The sequence below is a fragment of the Hemitrygon akajei genome, chromosome 18, assembly GCF_048418815.1.
Source record: "Hemitrygon akajei chromosome 18, sHemAka1.3, whole genome shotgun sequence".
Taxonomy (NCBI): domain Eukaryota; kingdom Metazoa; phylum Chordata; class Chondrichthyes; order Myliobatiformes; family Dasyatidae; genus Hemitrygon; species Hemitrygon akajei.
The window spans coordinates 63484894-63508021 of record NC_133141.1 but is presented as its reverse complement, the minus strand read 5'-3'; the positions used below and the strand labels follow the sequence as shown (position 1 = coordinate 63508021).

At 43.1% G+C, this 23128-nt stretch overlaps 1 protein-coding gene across 2 annotated transcripts in view; it reads right to left on the bottom strand.

The window, feature by feature from the left end:
* The window catches only part of arl5c (ADP-ribosylation factor-like 5C), a 66485-nt gene that overhangs the window by 17592 nt on the left and 25765 nt on the right, over positions 1-23128 (bottom strand). For both annotated transcript variants that reach the window (XM_073071739.1, XM_073071740.1), the window contains exons 2-3: positions 20929-20989; positions 14297-14444 (exon numbers count right to left, since the gene is read on the bottom strand). In XM_073071739.1, the coding sequence (XP_072927840.1) occupies positions 14297-14444; positions 20929-20989 (209 nt within the window). The remainder of the gene's footprint in view (positions 1-14296; positions 14445-20928; positions 20990-23128) is intronic.

Below are 23128 nucleotides of genomic sequence, written 5' to 3'. Positions count from 1 at the left end.
AGGAGAATACAGACAGGAAGAATGTGTGTGAGGCTGGTATTCTGTGCACGGTGTCAGATGTGGGATGTCTGGGAGACTCCCAGCCTCCTGGATGGCCACATCTGCACCAGATGCGTCGAGCTGCAGCTCCTTAGGGACGGTGTTAGGGAACTGGAGATGCAGCTCAATGACCTTCATCTGGTCAGGGAAAGTGAGGAGTTGATAGAGAGGAGCTATAGGGAGGTAGTCATACCAGGGCCTCGGGAGACATAAGTGGGTCACAGTCAGGAGAGGGAAGGGGAAGAGTCAGGTACTTGAGAGTACCCCTGTGGCTGTATCCCTTGACAATAAGTACTCCTGTTTGAGTACTGTTGGGGGAGGGAACGGCCTACCTGGGGGAAGCAGCAATAACGCACCTCTGGCACAGAGTCTGGCCCTGTGGCTCAGAAGGGTAGGGAAAGGTAGGCAGCAGTAATAAGGGATTCGTTTAGTTAGGGGTCAGACAGGCGGTTCTGTGGACACAGGAAAGAAGCACGGATGGTAGTTTGCCTCCCAGGTGCCAGGGTCCGGAATGTTTTGATTGCGTCCACGATATCCTGAAGTGGGAAGGTGAACAACCAGAGGTCGTGGTACATATTGGTACCAACGACATAGTCAGGAAAAGAGAGGAGGTCCTGAAAGCAGACTACAGGGAGTTAGGAAATGTGTTGAGAAGCAGGACCATAAAATTAGTCATCTCGGGATTACTGCCTGTGCCACGTGACAGTGAGTATAGGAATGGAGTGAGGTGGAGGATAAATGTGTGGCTGAGGGATTGGAGCAGGGGGCAGGGATTCAGATTTCTGGATCATTGGGACCTCTTTTGGGGCAGGAGTGACCTGTACATAAAGGACGGTTTGCACTCGAATCCCAGGGGGACCAACATCCTGGTGGGGAGGTTTGCAAAGGCTATTGGGGAGAATTTAAACTAGAATTGCTGAGGGGTGGGAACCGAACTGAAGAGTCAGAGGAAGAGGTGGTTGGCTCACAAATAGAGAAAGTTTGGAGACAGTGTGAGAGGGAGAATAGGCAGGTGATAGAGAAGGGATGCGCTCAGACCAAAGGCTTGAGGTTGTGAACAAAGCGGATGAGCTTAGAATGTGGATCAGTACTTGGAGCGGTGATGTTGTAGCCATTACAGAGACTTGGATGGCTCAGGGGCAGGAATGGTTACTTCGAGTGCCAGGCTTCAAATGTTTCAGAAAGGACAGGTAAAGAGGCAAAAGAGGTGGGGAGCGTGGCACTGTTGATTAGAGGTAGTGTCATGGCTGCAGAAGAGGAGGAAGACATGGAGGGATTGTCTAGAGTCTCTGTGGGTGGAAGTTAGGAACAGGAAAGGGTCAATAACTATACTGGGTGTTTTTTAAAAATATATAGACCACCCAATAGTAACAGGGATATCGAAGAGCAGATAGGGAGACAGATTCTGGAAAGGTAATAACAACAGGGTTGTCGTGGTGGGAGATCTTAATTTCCCAAATATCGATTGGCATGTCCCTAGAGTGAGGGGTTTAGATGGGGTGGAGTTTGTTAGGTGTGTTCAAGAGGTTTCTTGACAGAATATGTAGATAAGTCTACAAGAGGAGAGGCTGTACTTGATCTGGTATTGGGAAATGAACCTGGTCAGGTGTCAAGTCTCTCAGTGGGAGAGCATTTTGGAGATAGTGATCACAATTCCATCTCCTTTACCATAGCATTAGAGAGGGATAGGAACAGATAAGTTAGGAAAGTGTTTAATTGGAGTAAGGGGAAATATGAGGCTATCAGGCAGGAACTTGGAAGCATAAATTGGGAACAGATGTTCTCAGGGAAATGTACGGAAGAAATGTGGCAAATGTTCAGGGGATATTTGCGTGGAGCTCGGCATAGGTGCATTCCAAATTGACAGGGAAAGGATGGTAGGGTACAAGAACTGTGTACAAAAGATGTTGTGAATCTAATCAAGAAAAGAAGAGCTTAGGAAAGGTTCAAAAAAACTAGGTAATGATAGAGATCTAGAAGATTATAAGGCTAGCAGGAAGGAACTTAAGAAACTAGAAGAGCCAAAAGGAGCCATGAGAAGCCTTGGCGGACAGGATTAAGGAAAACCCCAAGGCATTCTACAAGTATGTGAAGAGCAAGAGGATAAGACATGAAAGAATAGGACCAATCAAGTGTGACAGTGGAGAAGTGTGTATGGAACCGGAGGAAATAGCAGAGGTACTTAATGAGTACTTTGCTTCAGTATTCCCCACAGAAAAGGATCTTGACGATTGCAGTGATGACTTACAGCAGACTGAAAAGCTTGAGCATGTAGATATTAAGAAAGAGGATGTACTGGAGCTTTTGGAAAGGATCAAGTTGGATAAGTCACCTGGACTGGACGAGATATACCCCAGGCTACTGTGGGAGGTGAGGGAGGAGATTGCTGATCCTCTGGCGATGATCTTTGCAATATCAATCGGGACGGGAGAGGTTACGGAGGATTGGAGATGACATTCCATTATTCAAGGGAGTAGAGATAGCCCAGGAAATTATAGACCAGTGAGTCTTACTTCAGTGGTTGGTAAGCTGATGGAGAAGATCCCAAGAGGCAAGATTTATGAACATTTGGAGAGGCATAAAATGATTAGGAATAGTCAGCATGGCTTTGTCAAAGGCAGGTCATGCCTTACGAGCCTGATTGAATTTTTTGAGGATGTGACTAAACACATTGATGAAGGTAGAGCAGTAAATGTAGTGTATATGGATTTCGGCAAGACATTTGACAAGGTACCTCATGCGAGGCTTATTGAGAAAGTAAGGAGGCATGGGATCCAAGGGGATCTTGCTTTGTGGATCCAGAACTAGCATGCCCACAGAGGGCAAAGAGTGGTTGCAGACGGGTCATATTCTGCATGGAGGTCAGTGACCAGTGGAGTGCCTCAGGGATCTGTTCTGGGACCCCTACTCTTTGTGATTTTTATAAATGACCTGGATGAAGAAGTGGAGGAATGGGTTAGTAAATTTGCTGATGACACAAAGATTGGAGGTGTTGTGGATATTTGGAGGGCTGTCAGAGATTACAGCGGGACATTGATCAGATATAAAACTAGGCTGAGAAGTGGCAGATGAAGTTCAACCCAGATAAGTATGAGGTGGTTCATTTTGGTAGGACAAATATGATGGCAGAATATAGTATTAATGGTAAGACTCTTGGCAGTGTGGAGGATCAACGGGATCTTGGGTTCCGAGTCCATAGTACACTCAAAGCTGCTGTGCAGGATGACTGTGTGGTTAAGAAGGCATACAGTGCACTGGCCTTCATCAATCATGGGCCTGAATTTAGGAGCCAAGAGGTAATGCTGCAGCTATACAGGACCCTGGTCAGACCCCACTTGGAGCCTTTATGAAAATAGGTTGAGTGAACTCGGACTTTTCTCCTTGGAGCGACGGAGGATGAGAGGTGACCTGATAGAGGTGTACAGGATGATGAGTGTCATTGATTGTGTGGATAGTCAGAGGCTTTTTCCCAGGGCTGAAATGGCTAACATGAGAGGGCACCGTTTTAAGGTGCTTGGAAGTAGGTACAGAGGAGATGTCAGGGGTAAGTTTTTTTTAAAAACCACAGAGAGTGGTGAGTGTGTGGAATGGGCTGCCAGCAACGGTGGTAGAGGCAGATACAATAGGGTCTTTTAAGACAGGTACACGGAGCTCAGAAAAATAGAGGGCTATGGATAACCCTAGGTAATTTCTAAGGTAAGGACATGTTTGGCACAGCTTTGTGGGCCAAAGGCCTGTATTGTGCCGTAGGTTTTCTATGTTTCTATCCTAGTCATGCTCTCTTCTCACTGCTGCCATCGAGAAGGTTGTATAGGAGTCTTAGTTTCCACACCAACAGGTTCAGGAACAGTCATCAGACTCCTGAAACAGCATGGAGAATGTCACTCACTTCAACACTGAATTGATTCCACAACCTGTGGACTCACTTTCAAGGGCTCATGTTCTCTGTATTTATTTATATTTGTATTTGCAGTTTGTCTTTTGCACAATGATTGTCAGACTTCCTGTGTGTTTTTCATTGATTCTGTTGTATTTTTGTCCTACTGTGAATGCCTGCAAGAATCTCAGGATAGTATTCATTGACATACATTGATATAAATTGAATGTTAAATAAGGGTTACATCTTTGATCTCCTGGATGACTTCAATGCCGTTCTGATGACAAAAGGGAGTGGCAGTGGAGCTTTCATCCCTTATTATACTATTTCCGGCCTGGGTATTGCAGAGACGAATGGCAGATGCAATCTATAAAGTTTCCAACCTTAAATGGATGTGGCAGCTTCATGAAAGTGAATCAAAAGAATTGACTGCAATGTAAAACCTACAGTGCTCACAAAGAACAAATAATGCCAACTTCACTCAGTGGGAGGATAGTGTAAAGACTGACCTGTCACCACAGCCATTAGCTTCTCCAACTCACCTTACAACACAAGGGCAGACATCTGAAAGAACAGTTGACTGGACAAATTCTGACAAAGGGTCTTTGGACTAAAACATTAATTGTTTCCCTTCCCATGAAGCCTGACCTCCTCAGTATTTCCAGCATTTCCTGTCTTATTAGTGACCAGTCCATGGTCACTAATAACAAGATTTCATTATTTCAGAGAAACGGCACAGTAACAGGTCCTTCTGGCCCAACAAGCCCAATTATACCCATGTGACCAATGAAGCTATTAACCTGTAGATCTTTGAAATACAAGAGGAAACTGGAGCACTCAGAGGAAACCCATGCGGTCAAGGGGAGAATTTACAAACAGTGGCAGAATAAAGAGAGATTAGGTTATGGTTACAGGCACATCGAAACATATAGCAAAATGAGTCGTTCGTGTCAAATTAAATCAGCGATGACTGTGCTGAGCAGCCTGCAAGGCTCACCACACTTCTTGTGCCAATGTAACATACCCACAACTCATTAACCCTGACTTGGCTGTCTTTGGAATGTGTGAGGAAACCAGAGCACCCGGAGGAAACCCACATGGTCACAGGGAGAACATACAAACTCCTTACAGACAGTGGTGGGATTCGAACCCTGGTCTTACAGCCGGTGCTACTCTACCTTGCCACCCTTTTTGTGATAGTGCAACTCCAGCAGTGCCTTCAGATCCTTTTTGTGTTATAGGGGACCTTCGCATTGCATTTTTTAAAAAATGGCCCATATCCAATTTTCTATTTCGTAAAACCAAGTCACCAGCACAAGACCAAAAAAATGGGAGTTCGAGGAAAAACATTTCTATGTAATTTTTCCTCAACAAATTTTGTAGGACCTCTGTGCATCTCAGAGTTTGGGTAGTGATTTATAAATTCTGCAATGGCCAATTTCCGTTACACAAATGGCTACAACATAGTGGTCAAAAGCATTATTGGGTCATTTCAAAGTGATTAGGGGATTTGCAAAAGACGAGGTTGGTCCTTTGTTTTTAAGTTTGCAGGGATAGTTTTGGGTCAGCGCGGGGAGTTAGAGGACAGGCTAGGGTTTGGAGTCAGTGATTGGGGGTGGGGGGCAGGGGTGAGATTTTGAGGTCGGGGCAGTTGGTTGGAGTCCTGCTTGAAGTGCTCTGTGGTCAAAGGCCAGCAGTTCCCTGTGAATGGATTATGAATTGACAGACAGAGGACAAAGAGCAAGATTGGAGGCCCCGAGGATGACGGACGATGACCCTCCTACTCCCCCCTAGAGTCGGAGGTCTACAACAGCCCGGAGTTTGAGGTGTGGAGGTCAAAATCTCATGAGCTGTGAGCTGATACCCAGAGACTGATGAAGTCCGGAGGTTAGAAGTGGCCTATCTTGGGGTTGGAAGCCTGTCTGTGTGAGAGTGTGCAAGGGTGGAAAAGGGGCTTGTTTTACTGTTGTTGCTCAAGTTGTTCTGCTGAACATGGTGGGCATGCTTTGTTGGCACCAGAATGCGTGGTGATATTTGCAGCTTGTCCCCAGCATAAACTTAAACTGTTAATGCAAATGACATTTCACTGTATGCTTTGATGTACAAGTAATAAATAAACGGACCTGACTCCAACCTGAACATGCAAAGATATTGGGAACGTGAATGTCATGGAACTGGTTGATCTTTCGAAGTGGCACACATACAACTGACCTCCTACATTATACAATTACAGAATAGAAACCAATAGCTTTCCTCTATTTAGGTTAAGAGGTGATCACAATAAGGAGCTGACCATACAACACTGAAGTCTCAGCACCCTTTACACACTCCACAGTGATCACTCCCTTGAATAAGATGCCCACCTAACTTCCAAAGACAGCCAACTTCCCAAAGTGAGGACATCACTGGATGGTCACCATCTTTTTCAGGAATGGGCAGACGGATACACTTGTGGGGAACTGAAACACTGGCACAGACCAATTGCCTATTCAGTGCTTTTTGGACTGAAAAGTCATGTAACCCAAGCATAATAAAGCTAAATACAATAAAAGTGACATTCATCTTATTTATAGTAGGTAAGCAGACAATGCTGAGGGCCAAAGAAACCCACAACCTATCCTTCTTTGCTGAGTAGATAAGGAAGGGGTAGAGGAGGTAACAAGGAAAGGTATAAAGAATGATTAAGTTATTTAAGGGGATGAGATGCCTGTGGTTCAGGAACAGTTATTACCCCTCACCCATCAGGCTCTTGAACCAGTATGGATAACTTCACTCACCTCAACATTGAACTGATCACACAACCTATGGAGTCAATTTCAAGGACTCTTCATTTGTTTTTGATATTTATTGCTTATTTATAATTATTTTGTTGATTTTTGCACAATTTGTTATCTTTTGCACATTGGTTGTTTGACTATCTTTGTTGTGTGCGGTTTTTCATCTATCGTGCTTCTTGGTACTTGCTGTGAATGCACACAAGAAAATACATCTCAAGAGCTGTATATGGTAACATATACATACCAAGGTAATAAATTTACTTTGACGTTATTCAGCAACTTCAGCATCACGCTGTTCGGCTTTTCTATATAATGCAGGTTATCCACTGAATCCTCATATGAGGTGGATCAGTTGACTACAACTGTAACCCAACCAGGCACAAGGACAGGCACCAGTCATATGAGCTGTTCACTGTCCCACACACTGGGATTAAGGCAACATTTTCTATTTTGTTAATTTAATTTTCTTTTTCAATATTTTTATTAATTTTCACATAGAATAGAGTACATGAGGATATATATTATGAATCAAAAAAGATAGAATAGTTCTGAATACATTATATTTAAATCACACTTGCAATCGCAGTACCCTATATTCAGAATCAAAAACGTACATTAATTAATTTGTAATTTGAATTGTAATAATTTTATCATAAAAAATAATCTAAACCCACCACCAAAGTCGAAGCTGTTTGGTAAAGAAAGAAAGGCAGAAAAAATCCCCATCACATAATGATTTATTTTATCAGCCAACACCTGTACTTTAACACCAAATCAAAGGTTTTGATGTTAATTTAATTTTAAATTATTAAAATTATTGAGGTGGAAATGAGTGCAGTATTAGCTTCTTAAGAAGAAACAGTAATAAACCTACAAAAATGACTTGGACTTTACAGTTCTTCGGCTTGGGTCAGGAAACAGCAACAACTGAGCTGACTCTGCACATTTGCTTTGTTAAATTCACTCACGAATGAGGAACTGGCTCTGCTGTGGCCAACTTCAATTTGCTGATATAGGCACATTACTACATTAGTGATTAAACCACCTTGATAGAATTGAATGGAGTTTTGGATTTTATTCCAGGAAACTGTCCCTGACAGTAGGTTAAGATTCTGGCTCCTTTGTGAATTCACCACAATAATACTACAGTTAAAGCAAAGACTGTTTGTATAGAGTACATTAATACATTTTAGTGAAATCTGAGCTACTTGTGAACCCAGCTCCAATTGGGCAAAAATTAAAATTATTTATATCAATTTTTCACAGAATGCTTGATTTTGCACTTATGAACTAATAGGCTTTTCAGCTGAGGGTTGATGAGAGGACATAGGTTTAGCCCAAAAGGCAAAATGTTTAAGGAGAACATGAGAGGGAACTTCTTCACTCAGAGGGTGAAGGCAGTGTGGAACAAGCTACCAGAAGTGGTGGATGTGGGTTCAATTTCAATATTTGGTCAATAGGTCTAGGCAGCATAATAGTTTGGCATGGACCAGATGGGCTGAAGGGCCTGTTTCTGTGTCCAATGACTATGATTCTAATTATATAAATTTGACTGCCTAAATCCCAGAGCATGGGAGGCTTTCCTTGGCAATTACAAAAAAAAGTTAAATGTGATTAGGATTGCAGCAGGTGGCACACCTGATGAATCTCTGAAGGTCAGAGCACTGCTCAAAATTTCCACACTAAACCAACAAACAGTATTATAAAAAAATTGTTTCCAGCACACTCTGCTGCAGACAGAGGTGCCACTGCCAAATAGTTTAAGCAGAGTGAAGCTAAGTACAATAAAAGTTATATTCTAGGTTCAGGAACAACTATTACCCTTCAACCACCAGGCTCTTGAACCTAGCAACACACACAAAATGCTGGAGGAACTCAGCAGGCCAGGCAGCATCTATGGGGAAAAAAAGAGTACAGTCGACGTTTCGGTCCGGAACCCTTCAGCGGGACTGGAGTTAAAAACATGGAGTACATTTAAAAAGTGGAGGGAGAGGGGGGAGAAGTGCAAGATGATAGGTGACACTGGGAAGGGGAGTGATGAAGTAAAGAGCTGGTAAGTTCATTGGCGAGAGATACAGGGCTGGAGAAGGGGGAATCTGATAGGAGAGGACAGAAGGTCAGGGAAGAAAGAAAAGGGGGAAGAGCACCAGAGGGAAGCGATGGCAGGCAAGGAAATAACGTGAGAGAAGGAAAAGAGAATGGAGAATGGTTGGGGGGGGGGGGGGGGGGGCTCGCAGGGCATTACCAGAAGTTTGAGAAATCAATGTTCATGCCATCAGGTTGAAGGCTACCCAGACGGAATATAAGGCGTTGTTCTTCCAACCTGAGTGTGGCTTCATCTTGACAGTAGAGGAGGCCATGGATAGACATGTCAGAATGGGAATGAGACGTGGAATTGAAGTGGTGGCCACTGGGAGATCCTGTTTCTTCAGGCTGACAGTAGATCAGTCTCCCAATCTACACCAAGTCTCTCCGATATACAGGAGGCCACACCAGGAGCAGTGAACACAGTAAATGACCCCAACAGTCTCACAGGTGAAGTGCTGCCTCACCTGGAAGGACTGTTTAGGGCCCTGACTGGTAGTGAGGGAGGTGGTGGAGGGGCAGGTGCAGTACTTGCTCCACTTGCAAGGATAAGTGCCAGGAGGGACGAATAGACAATGGAGTTGTGTAGGGAATGACCCCTGAGGAAAGCAGTAAGTGGGGGGGGGGGGGGGGGGGAGTTCAGTTGTGAGGGACAAATGGTCAAGGAAGGCGTGCAGGGAGCAATCCCTGCGGAATGCAGGAAGTGGTGGGGGGTGGGGTGGGGAGTGGAGATGAGCTTGGTGGTGGAATCTCATTGGAGATGGCAGAAATCCAGAGAATTATGTGCTGGATGCGGAGGCTGGTGGGGGTAGTAGATGAGGACAAGAGAAACCCTATCCTTGGTAGGGTGGTGGGAGGATGGGGAAAGAGCAGACGTGCACGAAATAGAAGAGCTACATGGAATTATGATGTAGTGGCCATTACAGAGACTTGGCTGGCACCAGAGCAGGAATGGATTCTCAATATTCCTGGATTTCAGTGCTTTAAAACGGATAGAGAGGGGGGAAAGGGGAGGAGGGGGTGGCATTACTGGTCAGGGATAATAGTACAGCTACAGAAAGGGTGGGTAATGTAGCAGGATCCTCTTTTGAGTCAGTATGAGTAGAAGTCAGGAACAGGAAGGGAGCAGTTACTCTACTGGGGTTATTCTATAGGCCCCCTGGTATCAGCAGAGATATCGAGGAGCAGATTGGGAGGCAGATTTTGGAAAGGTGCAAAAGTAACAGGGTTGTTATCATGGGTGACTTTATCTTCCCTAATATTGATTGGCACCTGATTAGTTCCAATGGTTTAGATGGGGCAGAGTTTGTTAAGTGTTTCCAGGATGTATTCCTGTCACAGTACGTTGACAGGCCGACTAGGGGGAATGCCGTACTAGATCTAGTATTAGGTAACGAACCCAGTCAGGTCACAGATCTGTCAGTGGATGAGCATCTGGGGGACAGGGATCACTGCTCCCTGGCCTTTAGCATGATCATGGAAAAGGATAGAATCAGAGAGGACAGGAAAATTTTTAATTGAGGAAGGGCAAAATATGAGGCTATAAGGCTAGAACTTGCGGGTGTGAATTGGGATGATGTTTTTGCAGGGAAATGTACTATGGACATGTGGTCGATGTTTGGGGATCTCTTGCAGGATGTTAGGGATAAATTTGTCCCGGTGAGGAAGATGAAGAATGGTAGGGTGAAGGAACCATGGGTGACAAGTGAAGTGGAAAATCTAGTCAGGTGGAAGAAGGCAGCATACATGAGGTTTAGGAAGCAAGGATCAGATGGGTCTATTGAGGAATATAGGGTAGCAAGAAAGGAGCTTAAGAAGGGGCTGAGAAGAGCAAGAAGGGGGCATGAGAAGGTCTTGGCAAGTAGGGTAAAGGAAAACCCCAAGGCATTCTTCAATTATGTGAAGAACAAAAGAATGACAGGAGTGAAGGTAGGACTGATTAGAGATAAAAGTGAGAAGATGTGCCTGGAGGCTGTGGAAGTGAGCAAGGTCCTCAATGAATACTTCTCTTCAGTATTCACCAATGAGAGGGAACTTGATGATGGTGAGGACAATATGAGTGAGGTTGATGTTCTGGAGCATGTTGATATTAAGAGAGAGGTGGTGTTGAGTTGTTAAAATACGTTAGGACGGATAAGTCCCTGGAGCCTGACAGAATATTCCCCAGGCTGCCCCATGAGGCAAGGGAAGAGATTGCTGAGCCTCTGGCTAGGATCTTTATGTCCTCGTTGTCCACGGGAATGATACCAGAGGATTGGAGGGAGGCGAATGTTGTCCCCTTGTTCAAAAAAGGTAGTAGGGATAGTCCAGGTAATTATAGACTAGTGAGCCTTACGGCTGTGGTGGGAAAGCTGTTAGAAAAGATTCTTAGAGATAGGATCTATGGACATTTAGAGAATCATGGTCTGATCAGGGACAGTCACCATGGCTTTGTGAAGGACAGATCGTGTCTAACAAGCCTGATAGAGTTCTTTGAGGTGCTGACCAGGCATATAGATGAAGGTAGTGCAGTGGATGCGATCTACATGGATTTTAGTAAGGCATTTGACAAGGTTCCACACAGTAGGCTTATTCAGAAAGTCAGAAGGCAGGGGATCCAGGGAAGTTTGGCCAGGTGGATTCAGAACTGGCTTGCCTGCAGAAGGCAGAGGGTCGTGGTGGAGGGAGTACATTCAGATTAGAGGGTTGTGACTAGTCGTGTCCCACAAGGATCTGTTCTGGGACCTCTGCTTTTCCTGATTTTTATTAACGACCTGGATATGGGGGTAGAAGGGTGGGTTGGCAAGTTTGCAGACGACACAGAGGTTGGTGGTGTTGTAGATAGTGTAGAGGATTGTCAAAGATTGCAGAGAGACATTGATAGGATGCAGAAGTGGGCTGAGAAGTGGCAGATGGAGTTCAACACGGAGAAGTGTGAGGTGGTACACTTTGGAAGGACAAACTCCAAGGCAGAGTATAAAGTAAATGGCAGGATACTTGATAGTGTGGAGGAGCAGAGGGATCTGGGGGTACATGTCCACAGATCCCTGAAAGTTGCCTCACAGGTAGATAGGGTAGTTAAGAAAGCTTATGGGTTGTTAGCTTTCATAAGTCGAGGGATAGAGTTTAAGAGACGTGATGTAATGATACAGCTCTATAAAACTCTAGTTAGGCCACACTTGGAGTACTGTGTCCAGTTCTGGTCGCCTCACTATAGGATATGGAAGCATTGGAAAGGGTACAGAGGAGATTTACCAGGATGCTGCCTGGTTTAGAGAGTATGGATTATGATCAGAGATTAAGGGAGCTAGGGCTTTACTCTTTGGAGAGAAGGAGGATGAGAGGAGACATGATAGAGGTGTACAATATATTAAGAGGAACAGATAGAGTGGACAGCCAGCGCCTCTTCCCCAGGGCGCCACTGCTCAGTACAAGAGGACATGGCTTTAAGGTAAGGGGAGGGAAGTTCAAGGAGGATATCAGAGGAAGGTTTTTTTACTCAGAGAGTGGTTGGTGCGTGGAATGCACTGCCTGAGTCAGTGGTGGAGGCAGATACACTAGTGAAGTTTGAGACTACTAGACAGGTATATGGAGGAATTTAAGGTGGGGGGGTTATATGGGAGGCTGGGCTTGAGGGTACTATTCTATGTTCTATAGATGCAGTCGAGGGCAGCGTTCATGGCAGAGGAAGCCCCTTTCTTTGAAAAAGGACATCTCTTTTGTTCTGGAATGAAAAGCCTCATCCTGAGTGCAGATGCAGTGGAGAAGGTGGAATTGAGAGAAGGGGATGCCATTTTTACAAGTAACAGGGTGGGAAGAGGTATAGTCCAGGTAGCCGTGAGAGTCCGTGGCTTTATACTAGACATTAATAGATGACAGAGATCGAGAAAAGGGAGGGAGGTGTCGGAAATGGACCAGGTGTGTTGCTTGGTTTTTCAGCATCTGCAGATTTTCTCGTTTGTGATAGCCTCCTGAGCCAGTGTGGATAGCTTCACTCCAACTCTGAACTGACTCCATAACCTATAGACTTACTTTCAAGGACTCTACAACTCCTATTCTCAGTGTTATCCTGTATTTTTACAATTGATTTTAAAGTCCTCTTTCTTGTTTTTAAGTTCGTAGTGGTCTAGGACCATAGTACATCAGAGTCACTTTTGTTTTATAAACCTTAGGTCTTCTTCTGCCTGTTGTTTAAATTTAAACTATTTCCCTCAAAAGATAATTGTCAGGACAGCTGTTTTGAACTACGCTCCTAAACTGTGGAATTTGATACCTAAAGCTCTAAGGGATGCAGACTCAGTGAAGACTTTTAATGTTTATTTTTCATTTTATTTTCAAGTTTGCACTTTATCCCACTGTAAAGCACTTGAACTACGGTACATCATCTGAATGAAAGTGCTCTCTAAATAAATTAATTCACTTATTTATGTATTATTGTTAGCTGCATTTGTAGAATTTGTTTTATTTTGCACATTGGTTGTTTGTCAATCTTTGGGTGCAATTTTCATTGATTCTACTGTACTACTTTGTTCTACTATGAATGTCTGCAAGAAAACAAATCTCATAAATTTACTTTGAGCTTTGAACATTCAAATCCTCCATAGTAGGCAAGTAAGTAAACCCAAGGACCAAAACAATCTATATCCTATCCTCCTTCCCTGAGCAGGTAAGGAAGGGGTGGAACTGCAGAGCTGGTAAAAGAATGATTAGGTTACTGGTTGGGGGGGGGGGGGGGGGGGAGAGTGGAAGAGGTGCCTGAGGTTATTCAGCAACTTGAGCATCATGCTGTTGTTCAGGCTTTCCATATAATGCAGGTTATCCATTGGATTCTCCTGTGAAGAGTATCAATTGCCTATAACTGTAACCCAACCTGGCACAAGGACAGACGTGGAACAGTCATGAGCTGCTCTCTAGCCAACAGTTTGATTAAGGCCAAACTTCTATTTTCAAATTCTTTAACCATCAATATACCACAATTAAGATTTCCCCAGCACATCCTCAAACTGTGATATTACACTGATACTACACCCTAATGTACTGGTTAGGCACATTCAGCCAGAGACTCATTCCACCGAGATGTAACACTGAGCGTCATAGGAAGTCAATTCCTGCCTGTGGCCATCAAACTTTACAACTCTTCCCTCAGAGTGTCAGACACCCTGAGCCAATAGGCTGGTCCTGGACTTAATTCCACTTGGCATGATTAACTTATTATTATTTAATTATTTATGGTTTTATATTGCTATATTTCTACACTATTCTTGGTTGGTGCGGCTGTAACGAAACCCAATTTCCCTCGGGATCAATAAAGTATGTCTGTCTGTTTTAATGTACACGTGGCAAATAAAGCCAATCTAATCTTTTGCTTTTCCAATGCAAATTTACTCTATGTAAACCAGTCTTCTTGATTTAACTAGCATCATTTTGGTTAATCTACCTGGTCTCCTACCATGGAGCTTTCATTTCTGAAGCAGAATGGGATCTAACCAGTTTCTTATAAATACTCCACTTTGGACCCACATCCACAGTGTTTGCATACCTCTGTGTTTGTGTAGTACGTACTCCATGTTGAACGCAGCATGTCCTGTCCACCAATGTCCCACATTAAAAAATGAGTGTTCTTTACAACTATTTCTTCCACATTGCTACCGATTGTGGGTGACGTATGAACCACCTCATTCATCAGGCTGTGAGGGAATCACAAAGGCAATTAGATTTGCAGACCATTTACACTGTTTCTCAAAATACATGAGGAACTAAAATTCAGTTGTAGAGAATGGATCACCCTTGGGATTACAGAATACCGGAGCAAATCATTATAAATTGATTGTCTGGCAGTGCAGTAGTAACTGGTACTAAAATTCTTTATGAATGCCAGTGCTACTGAAGAATTATACCTTAATGGTCAGTCAGGAAATTCTGGGACTATTTCACTCACAAGAGCAAAAATAAAAAAGCAATTTAATCCTTCACGTGGACCTAAAACTCAATCAATAACCCAAATAACCTTACAGGAAGATCCGAGTAAATGTGACAAGTCTGCAGTGATACATCAAACTGTAGTGAAGTTATAAACTAGGCAACTAGATGAAGGACCAAAATTATTAGCTATTAAAAATGAAATGTACATGTTTAACCTTTCCTGTAATGAAATACAGAAAAATGTCAGAAATATCCATGTTAGATGGCATCTGGGGAGAAAACTAGCCAGACAACAGATCAGATTGACGTGTTCCGATGAAAGGTTATCAACTGTAAACTTTGACTAATTTTCTCTCTTCAGATGTTGCCTGACCTATTGAGTACTTGAAACATTTTCAGATTTTGATTTCAGCTCCCAAACAACTAGGAAAATGGCCATATACCGCACACACTCCAGGCACTCAGCTGAATGTAAACTTTCAAAATACAAACACTTAAGTGTAAATTAATAGATCCCATAAAATCACTTAAAAATCTATCATGTCAACATTTGAATGTTACAAGCATTATCCAAGTCAAACAGAGGAGTAAACAGTAAAACGCTTCACTGATCAGTCTGGTCACTATTGATCTCCAGTGACAGAAAGAGTTTTAACCATACTGTGCCACTTTCAGCTACAATGCAGAACTTCTATATAGAATGAGCTGCCAGAAGTGCAGGTTTGATTTCAAGATTTAAGAGAAATTTAGATAAGTACATGGATAGGAAGGGTATCAAGGGCTATGGTGCAGGTATAGGTCGATAATACTAAGCAGAATAACATTTCAGCATGGACTAGATGGGCCAAAGGGTCTGTTTCTGTGCTGTAGTGTTATATGATTTGGGTTATGGTAATTAGGACCAGGCATTTAAAAAAATGGCCATAATCTTTGAGAACATAACTATGAAAGATTCTGGAAGATATTGAAAAATACAAGTAGAGATAGTCATGGTTTCTTGTTCAATCATTTAGTCAAGTCCCACTCTTCATGACCTCATGGATCACAGGGTTCATATGGCAAGATACAGAAGTAGCTTGCCAGGCCATTCTTTGAGATAGTCATGGTAGGGCTAGCAAAAACACAATCATTGGTTTAAGGTGAGAGGAAAGGGGATTTAAGGGAAATGATTCTGTATATAGAAAACAGTGGTTGACATCTGGAACTCACTGCCAGTGGAGTGGAGTCCACGTTTGAGACATCTTGACTGACACTTAAACAGTCAAGGAGCAGAAAGACAGATCTAATGTGGCCAATATGATAGTATAGATGGGCAGAAAGGTCACAGGCATGTGGGTTGAAGGCCTATTCTGTGTTAAATGATGTTGCCTCTATAAAAACAAGATCCTGACATAGACGTGCTTGTGAATACAGATACATTGTAATGTTTTGCAGCTGAAATACTTAAATCCAGTTCCTGAAAATAACATACAGCACTCAAAGGCCACAATATAGTCTGGATGAACCAAGTTTGGCACACTGAAAGAACTTATGAATTCAAAATATCACATTTCAGAAAAATAAAACCCTGGTTTTTAAATCGCAGCAAGAGGTGGAGAGGGAAGAGGTAAAAGAAGCTCGGAGAGAAGCTGTTTTTCTTTTAAACTGATCGCGGCAAAGAGGCTAGACTGCACAGGCCCGTGACGTAGTGCGCCAAAGGTTTAAAAAGGAGAGGAAGTTTTCAACGGTTATTTAAATCGCAGCAAGAGGCGGAGAGGGAAGAGGTAAAAGAACCTCAGAGAGAAGCTGTTTTTTAAAAAAAAACTGACCATGGCAAAGAAGCTAGACTGCGCAGGCGCGTGACGTAGCGCGCCAAAGGTTTAAAAAGAAAGACCGCCATATACAGTGGCCATCGTCAGAGTGGACTGAGACAGAGTGGGTCGGCTTTGGCTCAATCAGGCAGAGGCGAGGTTTGAACGGGGCACAACTGCACAAGCGCGTGAAAGTTGGCCCGTGAGGCAGAGGGAGAATTTAAATAGCAAGCAGAGGCTGAGTACGAGCTTCACTCCAAGTGAGGTAAGGCCGGGTAAGCTCCTTTAATTAACCTAATTAGTTTAGGAGTAGGTAATGGAGGCAGCAATTAGGGCAGTTGAGTGCACCATTTGCAGTATGTGGGAAGTCAGGGCGAGCACTATTGTCCCTGATGACTACACCTGCAAAAGGTGCATCCAGCTGCAGCTCCTGACAAACCGTGTTAGGGAACTGGAGCTGGATCTGGATGAACTTCGGATCATTTGGGAGGCAGAGGCAGAAATAGACAGGAGTTTCAGGGAGATAGTCACCCCTAGGAGTCAGGAGACAGGTAGTTGGGTGACTGTCAGGAGAGGGAAGGGAAATAGACAGGAAGAGCAGAGCACTCCTGTGGCCGTGCCCATCAACAATAAGTATACCGTTTTGGATACTGTTGGTGGGGATGACCTACCAGGGACAAGTTGCAGTGCTTGCGTCTCTGGCACCGAGACTGGACCCTCAGCTCAGAAGAGGGAGGGAAGGAAGGAGGGAAAAGAGGAGAGCAGTAGTGATAGGGGATTCAATAGGGGGACAGACAGGGGGTTCTGTGGAAGAGATCGAGAATCCCGGATGGTCAGTTGCCTCCCAGGTGCCAAGGTCCGCGATATCTCGGATCGCGTTCTCAGTATTCTCAAGAGGGAGGGTGAGCAGCCGGATGTCGTGGTCCATGTAGGGACAAATGACGTGGGTAGGAAGAGTGAGGAGGTCCTGAAAGGTGAGTTTAGGGAGCTAGATGCCAAGTTAAAGAACAGGACCTCCAGGATAGCAATCTCAGGATTGCTACCAGTGCTACGTGCAGGTGGGTTTAGAAATAGTAAAATAGTGCAGATCAACACGTGGCTGAAGACATGGTGCAGGAGGGAGGGCTTCAGATTTATAGATAATTGGGCAGTTTTCCGGGGAAGGTGGGACCTGTTCCGGCGAGATGGTTTACATCTGAACTGGAGGGGGACAAATATTCTTGCAGGTAGGTTTGCTAGAGAGGCTCCAGTGGATTTAAACTAGATACGAGGGGGGAGGGGAACCAGAGTGTAGGAACAGATGTATGGGAGAAGGAAGAAAAAGACAGCAAAATTCTTTGTACTGTTAGAGATAAACAGAGAGGAAGAGGTGGAGAATTTCTTAAATGCATTTATTTTAATGCTAGTAGCATTCTAAGAAAGGTGGATGAGCTTAGAGCATGGATTGATACCTGGAAATATGATGTTGTAGCTATTAGTGAAACATGGTTGCAGGAGGGGTGTGACTGGCAACTAAATATTCCTGGATTTCGTTGCTTCAGGTGTGATAGAATCGGAGGGGCAAGAGGGGGAGGTGTTGCATTGCTTGTCACAGAAAATATTACGGAGGTGCTCTGGCAGGATAGATTAGAGGGCTCGTCTAGGGAGACTATTTGGGTGAAATTGAGGAATGGGAAAGGTGTAGTAACACTTATAGGGGTGTATTATAGACCACCTAATGGGGAGCGAGAATTGGAGGAGCAAATTTGCAAGGAGATAGCAGATATTTGTAGTAAGCACAGGGTTGTGATTGTGGGAGATTTTAATTTTCCACACATAGACTGGGAAGCCCATACTGTAAATAGGATGGATGGTTTGGAGTTTGTAAAATGTGTGCAGGATAGTTTTTTGCAGCAATACATAGAGGTACTGACTAGAGAAGGGGCAGTGTTGGATCTTCTGTTAGGGAATGAGATAGGTCAGGTGACGGAGGTATGTGTTGGGGAGCACTTCGGGCCATTAGTTTCAATATAATTGTGGAGAAGGATAATCTGGACCCAGGGTTGAGATCTTTGATTGGAGAAAGGCTAACTTTGAGGAGATCCAAAAGGATTTAGGAGGAGTGAATTGGGACAATTTGTTTTATGGGAAGGATGTAATAGAGAAATGGCAGTCATTTAAAGGTGAAATTTTGAGGGTACAGAATCTTTACGTTCCTATTAGGTTGAAAGGAAAGGTTTAAAGTTTGAGAGAGCCATGGTTTTCAAGGGATATTAGAAACTTGGTTCAGAAAAAGATAAATATCTACAATAAATATAGGCAGCATGGAGTAAATGAGATGCTCGAGGAATATAAAGAATGTAAGAAGAGTCTTAAAGAAAGAAATTAGAAAAGCTAAAAGATACAACGTTGCTTTGGCAAGTAGGGTGAAAATAAATCCAAATGGTTTCTACAGTTATATTAATAGCAAAAGGATAGTGAGGGATAAAATTGGTCCCTTAGAGAATCAGAGTGGACAGCTACATGTGCAGCCAAAAGAGATGGGGGAGATTTTGAACAATTTCTTTTCTTCGGTATTTACTAAGGAGAAGGATATTGAATTGTGTAAAGTAAGGGAAACAAGTAGGGAAGTTATGGAAACTACTACGATTGAAGAGGAGGAAGTACTGGCACTTTTAAGGAATATAAAAGTGGATAAATCTCCGGGTCCTGATGGGATATTCCCTAGGACCTTGAGGCAGGTTAGTGTAGAAATAGCAGGGATTCTGACAGAAATATTTCAAATGTCATTAGAAACAGGGATGGTGCCAGAGGATTGGCGGTTCCTGTTTATGTGGTTCCATTGTTTAAAAAGGGTTCTAAGAGTAAACCTAGCAATTATAGGCCTGTTAGTTTGACATCAGTGGTGGGTAAATTAATGGAAAGTATTCTTAGAGATGGTATATATAAATATCTGGATAGACAGGGTCCGATTAGGAACAGTCAACATGGATTTGTGCGTGGAAGGTCATGTTTGACAAATCTTATTGAATTTTTTTGAAGAGGTTACTAGGAAAATTGACGAGGGTAAAGCAGTGGATGTTGTCTATAAGGACTTCAATAAGGCCTTTGACAAGGTTCCACACGGAAGGTTAGTTAAGAAGGTTCAATCGTTAGGTATTAATATTGAAGTAGTAAAATGGATTCAACAGTGGCTGGATGGGAGATGCCAGAGAGTAGTGGTGGATAACTGTTTGTCAGGTTGGAAGCCAGTGACTAGTGGTGTGCCTCGGGGATCTGTACTGGGTCCAATGTTGTTTGTCATATACATTAATGATCTGGATGATGGGGTGGTAAATTGGATTAGTAAGTATGCAGATGATACTAAGGTAGGTGGTGTTGTGGATAATGAAGTAGGTTTTCAAAGCTTGCAGAGAGATTTAGGCCAGTTAGAAGAGTGGGCTGAACGATGGCAGATGGAGTTTAATGCTGATAAGTGTGAGGTGCTACATTTTGGTAGGAATAATCCAAATAGGACATACATGGTAAATGGTAGGGCATTGAAGAATGTAGTAGAACAGAGTGATCTAAGAATAATGGTGCATAGTTCCCTGAAGGTGGAATCTCATGTGGATAGGGTGGTGAAGAAAGCTTTTGGTATGTTGGCCTTTATAAATCAGGGAATTGAGTATAGGATTTGGGATATAATGTTAAAATCGTACAAGGCATTGGTAAGGCCGAATTTGGAGTATTGTGTATAGTTCTGGTCACCAAATTATAGGAAAGATGTCAACAAAATAGAGAGAGTACAGAGAAGATTTACTAGAACGTTAGCTGGGTTTCAGCTCCTAAGTTACAGGGAAAGGTTGAACAAGTTAGGTCTTTATTCTTTGGAGCGTAGAAGGTTGAGGGGGGAGTTGATAGAGGTATTTAAAATTACAAGGGGGATAGATAGAGTTGACGTGGATAGGCTTTTTCTATTGAGACTAGGGGAGATTCAAATAAGAGGACATGAGTTGAGACTTTGGGGGCAAAAAGTTTAAGGGTAACATGAGGGGGAATTTCTTTACTCAGAGAGTGGTAGCTGTGTGGAATGAGCTTCCAGTAGAAGTGGTAGAGGCAGGTTCAGTATTGTCATTTAAAGTAAAATTGGATAGGTATATGGACATGAAAGGAATGGAGGGTTATGGGCCGAGTGCAGGTTGGTGGGACTAGGTGAGAGTAAGCGTTCGGCACGGACTAGAAGGGCCGAGATGGCCTGTTTCCATGCTGTAATTGTTATATGGTTATATGGTTTCTGGCACTAAATACATATTGCTCTTGAATTTTTTTAGTAGAGTACACCAAACCCTGTCTAGCATGAAACTTTAACAAGTTTATGCATGTGGGCCCAGAGATACTCCATTGGAATCTATTTGCAGACAAGTGATAATATCCTATTTTAGAGCATACAGAGATAAAGTGGCTACTGAGAGAAGGATAAATGCTTGACAGTACTCACAACTGATAAAGGATGGTCGTTTTCCCTGCATTATCCAGCCCAACGATGATAACTTTGTGCTCTGGTGAAACAAAACCATATCCACCATGATTAAACTTCACATAGACTCAACAGTATGACCTTTTTATCACCTCAGATTTTACAAATGACAAGCCTCTTGAAGGAGCATAAACTTTCTCTGTTATCATCAAAATTTCCAAAAACAGTTTGTACATCAAGAACAACCTGAAGGGTCACTGACCCAAAACACTGACTGCATTCTCTTTACCTTCCAGTATTCCTGGCTTTGCTTCAGATTTCACCATTTGCAATTTTATTTATTTGCCACAAACATGGTAGTCTAGTGGTTAGCTATTACAGAGCCAATGATCTGTGTTCAATTTTGCCATTGTCTGTAAGGAGTTTATATGTTCTCCTGGTGACTGTATGGGTTTCCTCCAGGTGGTCTGGTTTCCTCGTTTCAAAGATGTGCAGGGTTAATAAGTTCATTGATCACATGGGTGTAATTGGCGCAGGTTTGTTGGGCCAGAAGGGGCTGTAACCATGCCATATCTCTAAATAAACAAAAATAAATGCTTAGCATCATCTGTCCATGTGTTAAGGCAAAGATATTCAGTGCAGAGATATGCTTAGGAACGTTTTTCTTCTCCTTCTGTTGGACTGGGGTGTAAACACAAAGTTCTTGTGCATTATCACATGCACAGATACATTTATCAGGATTAATTCAAGATTGTTTAATGTCATTTCCAGTACAGAAGTATAAAGGAGAATGGAATAATTGTTACTCTGGGTCTGATGCAGCACAAAAACAACATAGTAAGATAAAGAACACAATAATAAAAAACATAGCAATGTGGCGACTCAATTACTAGCACACTCGAACCGGCTGACAATTAGCCAGCATGCAGGCACAAAGGAAGAAAGCCTGAGGGGGTTTCAGTACGTGTCTCTCGAAGCATCCGGCGGGGGAAGACAGGCTTTAAAGCAAGGCTGTGAAGTTGGAATAAACTTTATCTTTGACTGCAGTTTACCGACTCCGTGTCGTTATTTTAGCGCTGCGTGTAGCACACCGCTACAGCAAGTATAAATGTATAAGATAGTTTATATACGTTGATTGTATGTCCATAAAGTGACACTGGGTACAGGAAGGTCTGCACAGAAGGTGATTGACAGGAAATAAAATAATGGTGCTGGAGGTGTTACTGCTTGGGGAAAGTAACTGTTTCTGATTTTAGTAGCCTTGGTGTAGAAGTGGGGCAAGCAGTCCATGAGCAGGGTGCGATCCTTCATGACGTTACTGGTCCTTTTCCATACACATGCCCATGACAGCAAGTAAGCTGGTGCCAGTGATGCATTGGGCAGTTTTGACTACCTGCAGTTTCCATACCATGCAGCTTGTTAGGGTGCTCTCTAATATGCATCTATAGAATGACACGAATATGGATGCGCGAAATCCAGCTCTCTTCAGCCTCCTCAGAAAGTAGAGGTATGGTGAGCTTTCCTGACTGCTTTGGATGTGTTCTGGGACCATAAGAGATTGTGTGAGATGTGCACGCCCAATAGTTTGAAACTGCTTACTGAGGGGGTTGTGAATGGTACAGTTATCCTGAAGTTAACCATTTCTTTAGACTCGTTAACATTGAGGAAGAGGTTATTTGCCTGGTATCAGGACTCGAGCTCTTCCACTCCTTCGCTAGGCCATTTCATCATTGTTGTTAATTGTCTCATTAACTTTTTAATGCTTGCTCTTATTTTTATATAATCACCTAAACACACATGATAGTTCAATGAGCTTTTTAGTGGTTACAGTGGCCTCTATTTCTTGTAACTTCTTGGTTTCAGTGACGAGTGTTATCAATGGAATGTCTGAGTGGTAGCTTGGTATGAGAAGACCTCACTACTTTGGAGTCTAAAATCTCACCATGCTTCTTCCCTCTCCTTTACACTTAATAAAATAATCAGCAGTTGCATTTACTTTCTGATCACTGAGCCGATCCAATTTTACCAAAACAAGCAGCTGAACTGAAACTACCCAGACCCCATTGCCTCAATCAACAGAGGAAAACCTGTACATATAGAGCATCTATTTAATAGTTACCTCACAGGTAGATGGGGTCATAACAAGTGCTTGTGGCACATTGGCCTTCACAAATCAGATTTATGACTTGGGATGTTATTTTGAAGTTGTATAGGATGGTGG